Source organism: Squalius cephalus (genome assembly GCF_949319135.1).
Source record: "Squalius cephalus genome assembly, chromosome: 2".
Taxonomy (NCBI): domain Eukaryota; kingdom Metazoa; phylum Chordata; class Actinopteri; order Cypriniformes; family Leuciscidae; genus Squalius; species Squalius cephalus.
The window spans coordinates 17,149,909-17,159,921 of NC_137123.1; the positions used below are offsets into that span (position 1 = coordinate 17,149,909).

Consider the following 10,013-nt stretch of genomic DNA (forward strand, 5'->3'; position numbering starts at 1 on the left):
TGATAGGGTTAAATTGTAAATTTTGTAATTGATTGAAGTGCTCACACTTCAGGTCTGTCCGTTTTTTATGTTTCTGTTATTAGTGGTATGTTTGAGAAATCAGGGGCCCTCTGACTTTCCAACCACCCCAATAATAATCAGAAAGTTTGAACATTTTGAAATTTGATAGCAGGTCTGTCTCTGCTTTATAATTCGCATCACTGACTTGTGACTGTAGCCATTCATATGTATATTTCAGTGTTTTTCCATGAGTTGGCAGTGTGTGTTCTGAATAGCGTATGCTATGTATGTCTCTTTTAGATTGTCATCATGGGATCAGCTTTACCATCCTATGTGTGTGAAGCTATCTGGAACTGTTAGTGTGAAGATGGACAGTAGATCTTAGTGAAGTGACACTTTTGGACTCTGTCATCTTTATCTTCTTATGATGTGTAGTGATGGAGGTGTGTGTTCAGTGTTCATGTCTAGGAGATGGGTGGAATATAATCGATAACAATTGTGTTGCAAATTTTGATCCAGTTCTAAACTGGGAGGCCATATTTATTCAGTGATGTACTATTGTAAGTGTGAATGGCCTCTTGAAGTGTCTTTTCACCCATCTCCCGAGGTTATGTTCTAACAATTCCACTGTCCTGGCCTTGAGGTGGGGTCCGCCCCATCCTGGCATCCGTCCTTCGAGGAATTTGCAGAAGTACACCTGAGACATAAAACAGAGGAGAGCGAACCACAGACAGATAATTCCAATATTTCAAAAGCATTAAATTCAGACGTGTGGAATTCTTTTACTTGTTCCAATATCATGTCAGTTGCAATTTTAATTCCAGATGTCACATGAAACCGAGTTTCATTGACCACGTCTGAATTGTTGCTGTTGTTTCAGTGTGTTGTGACACCTGAAGCTGCTCTTTCAGTTCAGCCTTCAGTCTGCTGCATGTGCAATGCTCATTGCTTTCTCTCATTACAGCCAGATCTCTGGGTTGTCTGGTTAGCATTAGCTGTTTATGGTGTCGTTCACACATTTTAGTTAGTGCAGATATTTTTTGTCGTGCAAAAAACTGTGGTACTTCTGTCTGCTGTTTAGCATTTCACACCCTCCTTGTAAATTTACTTCTCTGGTCAGATTACATTTTAGTTGTTGCACAATTTGGTTTGCTATTACCTGTGCCACACAATTCTAGCCGTGTACCACCCCTTTTTGGCACTGGGTAGCACACAAATGAAGTTCTGTTTCAGAAATTCAATTTAATGACGAAAGTCACACTTCTCCAATTATTATCCTACTCTGCGAGTGCAATATAATGTTCATTATATTTCAAGTTATAATATAATTATATTCTATAACAATACAAGCCAAATTATATTGTTTTCTGTTTCTGAAGAGTCTCTGGAACAACTTAACGCATGGTCAAATCTCTACTTGTTCTCATGTCAATACATTTGAATATGAAAAAGGCTTTTCTGGCTCAGGGCTGATAAGATGTACATTCGCTGTTTCTCTTTTTTTCTTTGCTAGGTTTCAAATACATTTTCTTCTCATTTAGTCTTTTAAATGGCCATTTTAACGTTTGGTTATTCTATTTACTCTTACTTTATATTTTTCCGTTTATAGATCAGGAAAACTATATCGCTTTGCAGTCCTTCCCAAGGATGCACGACACAAGTGGCCAGTCCCGAAGATCAGGAGCAGAGGCAGTTGGCTACTTCTCTAGGATTTTGCCGAAACACGCACAACAATCAAAGAGACCTTTTCATAGCCCCCTTGGGTGCCCTTCAAGATCTTAATTCAATCGTTTTACTTTAGTAGGTTTTGGCTCTGAATTAATCAAGCCTGTACATTTATCTAAAGTAACATTAAATTAGAAAAGAAGACATCGGAACACATCCACCCACCCAAGTCGCCAGCAAACTCCCTGATATCAGCTGTTAGCCGTCGCTAACCTCTGACGCAAACTTGTGGAAATATACGAATCCGTTGATCTATTTTGGAAAAAACAAATCTCAGAGTAATTCAGAATACATTCAAACATTACAATATTTAGTTCTCTGAAGCCTTAAATCTGAAAAGGTTTTTGTTTCAGGATTAATAAGATGCGTTCACTGTTTCTGATTTTCAGATTTGTTTGTCTTATGATTTACATCGTAGCCACCAAATTTAGCATAGACACACGTGTTTAATTCAGTTTTACACAGGACACACGGCCTAGAATACAACATCTACAACCCTTTTACCTAAGTGTTCCAAATACACTCACAGCAAAGCAATAGAATACAACATCTATATCACCTTTGCCTAAGTATTTCAAATACACTTACAGTAAATCTTGTGTTTTTAAAGAATAAACTCAACTAGCCTATGTGCACATTTTCGTAGCACAAACAACTATAAAGTGTGTTCTAGCACAATGTGTTAAGCACAACTACAAATTTGAAAATCCAAACAGAATCATTCATTGTCTAGAATAGTATCCTCAAATATTTGAACAGCTTGACGGTCAAAATCAGGATGCGCGCGATCATAGCTAGTTATAACGGCGCCTTTTTATACTTGTATTACCCCAGCGTGTTACAATGTTTTAGAGTTTATTCTGCCATCGTTTTTACAGACTCGCCACATTTAACAGCTCCTGTCAGTTGTGTTGGATATATTTTAGAGATTACTCTGCCATCGTTTTTACAGTCTCGCCATATCCCCAACCACCTAACAGTGATAACTGAGCACAATTTTCCAATTTTCCCGAATTTTTGACTAGATAGCATATCAAACACTTTAGAGGTTTACTTTTCAGAGGAACTTAAATAAGCCAAATTAAATTGAATAACTTAATTTAATTCCATCGGTGTTAAAGTTTAAGCTTTTAAATTCAATATAGTCAACATTAGTTATGGTTTAGTATAGGATATTAATGACCCAAAACAAGGGTTAAGCGTTTGGAATCCAGCATGGCTTTAGCATTAGCAGTTTAGCATTAGCCTTGAGCGTTTTGAAAACAGCATGGACAATAGCATTTAGCATAGCCTTGATATTTGAGTTTTAGCCTGTAAATCATATCATCCTTTTTTCCCAAAATGTTCTTCTCATAAACAATGCATCGATCTGCCTTTTTATTTATAAAATCACGTGTTTTCCGATCGTTAACAACTTCTGTTGTTTGCTCATTGTCATCAAGTGTTGCTAGTGTTTAAACAAAGCCAACACAACAATGGCCAGAAAACATGCTTCTGATTTTAAAACTTTTTAGGCTTTACTTTTTCAGCTCTTCATCGAGTTATTAATTATTTGGGAGATGTTATTCTCACTTTAGGTTTCGTTTCTTGTTGCTTAGGCAAAACAAAGCGATCTTTAAAATCTAATACACAAGGTTTTTCAATCTTCATCTGGCTTCCGCATCACATTTCTAAACAAAGCAGGGCTTTAATTCCGACCAGTAAACAATGCAAACATTTCTTCAACACTTCTATAAAGGGCAGAAAAAGTTTACTTACCATACCGGCGGAAGAAAGAGAAGATGTTCAAAAACCTCATGCTGATTTCAGAATCCCAAATACTTGCTGGAAAGGATGTTTTCTCGTGAAACTGTTTTTATCTGTTTAGAGATCACGTCGAGGTCACCACTTTGTAAGGCCCGTGAAATTGGTCCAATGGAGGTTTTCCAATAACACAGGGAAGGTCTCACGTGCTCCTGTCCTTTTCTCATGCGAAGTATTGGTTGGTTAAATTTACAATACATTTAGTTATGTATTCTCTCGTAATTTCATCTGACTCCATAAATGAAAGGTCTTAATAATATCTGTGCCTCACTAATAGTGAGCGAATGACTATTCCTTTTAACCATTAAATGAACAATGTCAAGAACAGTTGGAATAATCACATGTAACAATTTATTATGTCAGGTAAATGTATCATGCCAATTTCATAATCAATTCAAAGATAATCGATACAAAACATCAAATACTCTGGAATAGAGAGAAGATGCAAACCCAACTTTAAGAAGTACGTGAGGCTGAGAGATTTCTTTCTCTCAGCCTCACGGGCCGATCTATTTACAGAAAAGGCCCCGAACTCTCTGCTGCATCTTCTTATATACCCAAACCTTTCACCAGGAAACATGTACTAACAAAAGAAATTTGCATGCAGTGGTCGCACCTTTATGGGGGTGGGTGACCATTTGCTTGAGAGACCACCTTCCTTTGTAAGTCAGTTATCCATAAACTCTTAAAAACCTTATTACCTTTTGTTTTACTTATTTAGAAAGAGACATTTGTACCAGTCGCACTGTGACATTTTAAACAATACCAAACATGAAAATACTCTGTGATAATCATTCACATTAAACTATACATTTTCTTTGGAGAAATCAAGTGATCATCTGGCATGGGAGAGAGGGGGTGATGGGAGAGGTAAAGAGATGTAGATTAGGATGACTCGGAGGTGAGACTTTCGTCTCGATAGTGCACGAGGGCCAGTTCAAATGGTAATCTCCGGAGAGGTCCTTTTGTCCTCTCAGGGTCTGGTCAACCCAGAAACTGACTGTCCGGAATTTCCTAATTTATCAATTCTTACAAACGCCTCTCACATTGGCTTGTGGACGCTATAATTTTGGCATATGAATCGAAGGGAGTGCAGCCCTCAGGGGATATCCGCTCTCATTCCACGACGGGCTTAGCCGCCTCTTGGGCTCTGTTCAGGGGAGTATCACTGCAGGACATTTGCTCTGCTGCCGGCTGGGCTTCTCCCCTTAAGTTTGTGCATTACTACCGGCTGGATGTCACCAGAACGTCAGTAACACATTCTGTTTTGGGGGTGGGGTTGTCTTAACCCTTCCTTCTCTTCTGTGTGCCACACACGTTTCATGTCCTGCCTGTAAACAGCAGTTATATGTGTGCGTCAGTATGGCGGGTTCATGATTATGGGACGTGTCAGGCCCCTTTGGGTGACCGTCCTTCTCTGGCTTCAGAACCTCACTTTGAGTGTATTGGGCAATCGGGGAGCTGTCCATGTCTCTCCCATAGATGGATCTCGAACACGAGATGAAAGAGAACAATAGGTTACTGTCGTAACCCCGGTTCTCTGAAACATCGAGTGGAGAGATCCACCAGCTTTGTCCCGCTTACCGCATGAGAAGCGAATATACTTACTGGAGCGCATGCAGGCTTTATATGCCCGCAGGTAAGGGGGTGGGGCCTTACCTGCCATTGGCTGTACGCTTCTGTCTATCTAGCCAGACTTGGTGCAATTGGATGCTTCTGCAGAGGTCAGGTACGGATGCTCTTCCCACAGGTGGATCTCTCCCCTCGATGTTTCAGAGATCCAGGGTTACGACAGTAACCTATTGTTATTCTTACTCATCAGGATTGGCTGAACAATGGTTTTTTGTGAACATGATGTCTTGAGGTTGCAAAACCTAGTTCAGCCCTGATCAACTCCAAACATATTTTATGATCAACTACCCAACTACCACACCTTTATTTCTATTCAGCACTAATAATTATAGGCTACTGTTTGTTTAGTCACTATAGCTGTCACTCACGGGTGGTTGCAGGAAGGCAGACGAAGATGAAGCAATACGAAGTTTAATGAGAATAATACAAATAAAACTAGGAAAAGAAGGGCAACTCACACTAAATGCAACGTAGAACGAACAACTTAAGTAGTGAACAAAAACAAGGACGATTAATTACACACAGCTGACACAAACTAATAATGACAATGACCAAGGAGACAGATGAGTGGCGGGAATCAGAACAAGGAAACACGTGATAATGAACAAACTGAAAGTTCAAGAACGAAACTAAACATAAAGGTGACAATAGTGTTAAGAAGTATCTTTTTTAAATGTTCTTTCATTATGGAAAATCACACTTTGCTCACACTTTGCTGGGTTAGTTCACCCAAAAATGAAAATTATGTCAGTAATTACTCACCCTCATGTTGTTCGAACTCCATAAGACTTTCGTTCATCTTTGGAACACATCTTCGGATGCTAAGAAACTCATTCGTGCTTTTATCTCCACTCATCTTGATTATTATAATGCTATGTTGCCTAAGGGTTCTATAGTGAAGTTACAATTGATACAAAATGCAGCAGCCAGAGTACTAATGAAATTAAAAACGAGAACGCACATTACACCAGTTTTAATGGAATTGCATTGGTTACCAGTTCATCAAAGAATATATTCTAAGGATCTTTTATTGGTTTATAAAACACAATCTGGCACCTCTATACATTTCAGACTGTCTGTCGAGATACGTCCCAAATCGTAGTTTAAGATCCTTTAATGCTGGTCTTTTGTTTTGACACATTATAGTAAATCATAAATGATCTGGTAGTACTTCTTTCAGCCACAATGCTCCAAAAATTTGGAATTGCCTGTTTTCTCAGAGAGTAGCCCTCTCTTCCAGTTTCTCCAGTCTTACATCATCAATGTTTACAATGTTTTTAAAATCTGTCAAAACCATTGTTTATTCCTAGAAAGAGCTATTCAAATGACGGTGCCTTGAGCAAAACCACTACTGCACTGTTTTAATCACAGGCTTGACATGAAATTGTCAGGTCCACCCTGATGACAGATCCACCCAAAGAAGAAAACAGTAAAGATTTAAAAGCTCAAAAAATGTATCTTCTCCTCTTGATTATTCTTGTGCTCTATTATATTCAATTCAATTCACATTTATTTGTATAGAGCTTTTCACAGTACATATGAGCAGTGCAGTTTGGATATCCAGCTGTAAAAGATCAATTACCTGCTTGTTTTAATTGGAATTATTTTGGTTGTGTGTGTGTGTTTTGCGCAACCAAACATCATGATCTAGTCAAAAAGAGGTTCAAAGGCTGAAGTAACACAACCTGCCTGCGCTGTTTTCTTTGTTCCAAAATGGTTCTACTGAATATAGTGCCTTATAACACCCGAACGGTTGGTTTGGGTGGATGAAGAAGAAACCTTGGGAGGAACCAAAACTCAGCAGGGAGAGCCCATCCTTCTGGAACATGTTGAATTAAATTTGTAAAAAAGTTAATAATGGTGGGATGAACCAAAAGCACAGGTGCAGCTGTAGGTGGAGACGACTCTAACATATATAAGTCTGATTGGTCACAGACAGTGAAGACAGAGGAACATTTAAAGACTTTCATTCATCTGTATCTCCAACAACAAAACGTCTGGTAAGACTAAATATGGTTCTTGCCCTTGTATTATTGCAGGTTCTTTGCTCAAATTGTTTACAGATGTACTTTGTCTAATAGCAAACAATATTTCTTGTTGAAAAATGTATACTTTTTAATCTATTTGACCATATATGTTTATAGAGCTAAAATCTGCTATTTTTCATTTCATTTACAAGAAAAAGCATCAAAAGAAGCTTGATATACAATCACATTAAGGTGAATTCTCGGTAACTATAAGTGAATATTGCAAAATAAAAAACGACTTATTACTTAGTACTTAGATGTACTTCAGCAAAAAGGTTTGAGAGGCCTAACAAAATGTTTAAATTTATCTCTGCTTTCACTTTCCTTGTTTAATCTCCAGATATCAGAGAGGAGAGAGATGAAGAGCATAAACCCAGTGAAGATGTTGGCTGTGTTGGCGCTGGTTCTGCTGGTGTCCAGTGTGATTGAGGGACGGATTTTCAGGAAATGTGAGCTGAAGGCCAAGCTGGAGGCAGCTCGGCTTCAGGAGATTAAGGTCATGGGAGAAAAATTGGACACAAAAGATCTTGTAGCTAGACGTGAGTAATAGAGTAACTTTTCTTTCAAATTCCCTTTTTTTCTTGCTCAGTCTTCAGATGCCATATTGCCATGTCATATGATGGCTCCTAAAAGCTTACCTTCTTCCATATGTTTCTTTCTGAGGCAGTTGTCTGCAAGGCCAAAGACTCAGCCTTCAACACCAACTTTATTAAAACCATCACTGAGGACAAGCCTGATGACACCCCTCTTCAGCCATCTACCTCCACCTTAAAGCCTACATTAAGTCCCACCACTGGCACCACCACAAGACCCACCACAAGTCCCACCACAAGACCCACCACAAGTCCCACCACAAGTCTCACCACAAGACCCACCACAAGACCCACCACAAGTCCCACCACAAGAGCCACCACAGGCTCCACCTTAAGTCCCACCACAGGATCAACCACAAGACCCACCACAGTCTCCACCTCAAGTCCCACCACAGGCTCCACCGCAAGACCCACCACGGGATCAACCGCAAGCCCCACCTCAAGCCCCAACATAGGCTCCACCTCAAGAACCACCACAGGCTCCACCTCAAGACCCACCACAAGCCCCACCACAGGCTCCATCTCAAGACACACCACAGGCTCCACCTCAAGACCCACCACAAGTCCCACCACAGGATCAACCTCAAGCCCCACCGCAGGCTCCACCTCAATCCCCACCACAAGCCCCACCACAGGCTCCACCACAAGCCCCACCACAAGCTCTACCTCAAGCCCCACCACAGGCCCCACCACAGGCTCCACCTCAAGCCCCACCGCAGGCTCCACCTCAAGCCCCACCACAGGCTCCACCTCAAACCCCACCACAGGCCCCACCACAGGCTCCACCACAAGTCCCACCACAGGCTCCACCTCAAACCCCACCACAAGCCCCACCACAGGCCCCACCACAGGCTCCACCACAAGTCCCACCACAGGCTCCACCTCAAGCCCAACCGCAGGCTCCACCTCAAGCCCCACCACAGGCCCCACCACAGGCCCCACCACAGGCTCCACCACAAGTCCCACCACAGGCTCCACCTCAAACCCCACCACAGGCCCCACCACAGGCTCCACCTCAAGCCCCACCACAGGCTCCACCACAAGTCCCACCACAGGATCAACCTCAAGCCCCACCACAGGCTCCACCTCAAGTCCCACCACAGGATCAACCTCAAGCCCCACCACAAGCCCCACCACAGGATCCACCTCAAGGCCCACCACAGGATCAACCTCAAGCCCAACCACAGGCTCCACCTCAAGTACCATCACAGGCTCCACCACAGGCTCCACCACAAGCCCCACCACAAGTCCCACCACAGGATCAACCTCAAGTCCCACCACAGGCTCCACCACAAGCCCCACCACAAGTCCCACCACAGGATCAACCTCAAGCCCCACCACAGGCTCCACCACAAGTCCCACCACAGGATCAACCACAAGTCCCACCACAGGCTCCACCACAAGCCCCACCACAAGTCCCACCACAGGATCAACCTCAAGCCCCACCACAGGCTCCACCTCAAGCTCCACCACAAGTCCCAACACAAGCCCCACCACAAGTCCCACCACAAGCCCCACCACAAGTCCCACCACAGGATCAACCTCAAGCCCCACCACAGGATCAACCTCAAGCCCCACCACAGGCTCCACCTCAAGCCCCACCACAGGCTCCAACACAAGCCCCACCACAAGCCCCACCACAGGCTCCACCTCAAGCCCCAACACAAGCCCCACCACAAGTCCCACCACAGGCTCCACCTCAAGCCCCACCACAAGCCCCACCACAAGCCCCACCACAGGATCAACCTCAACCCCCACCACAAGCCCCACCACAAGCCCCACCACAAGTCCCACCACAGGCTCCACCTCAAGCCCCACCACAAGTCCCACCACAGGCTACACCTCAAGCCCCACCACAAGCCCCACCACAAGTCCCACCACAAGCCCCACCACAAGTCCCATCACAGGCTCTACCTCAAGCCCCACCACAAGCCCCACCACAAGTCCCACCACAGGCTCCACCTCAAGCCCCACCACAAGCCCCACCACAAGTCCCACCACAGGCTCCACCTCAAGCCCCACCACAAGTCCCACCACAGGCTCCACCTCAAGCCCCACCACAGGATCAACCTCAAGTCCCACCACAGGCTCCACCTCAAGCCCCACCACGGGCTTCACCACAAACCCCACCACAAGATCAACCACAGGCTCAACAACAAGCCCCACCACTGGCTCCAGCACAGGCTCAACCACAAGATCCACAAGATCAAGGCCCGTCATAATCTCCCCTCCA

At 43.4% G+C, this 10,013-nt stretch overlaps 1 protein-coding gene across 3 annotated transcripts; it reads right to left on the bottom strand.

Annotated features, from left to right (window-relative positions):
• Window positions 1-7,860: 7,860 nt before the first annotated feature.
• Window positions 7,861-10,000, bottom strand: LOC307144332 (uncharacterized protein; the record flags this gene model as incomplete). Of its 3 annotated transcripts, none has more annotated exons than XM_079846638.1 (3): window positions 7,861-8,386; window positions 8,459-9,526; window positions 9,851-10,000. In XM_079846638.1, the coding sequence occupies 3 exons, from the start codon at window positions 9,998-10,000 to the stop codon at window positions 7,937-7,939; spliced, it is 1,668 nt and encodes a 555-aa protein (XP_079702764.1). In that variant the 3' UTR covers window positions 7,861-7,936. The 3 variants fall into 3 exon arrangements, with proteins under 3 accessions (XP_079702764.1, XP_079702765.1, XP_079702763.1); XM_079846639.1 differs by having other exon boundaries at window positions 7,861-8,158; window positions 8,483-9,526; window positions 9,719-10,000; XM_079846637.1 differs by having other exon boundaries at window positions 9,719-10,000.
• Window positions 10,001-10,013: the final 13 nt, after the last annotated feature.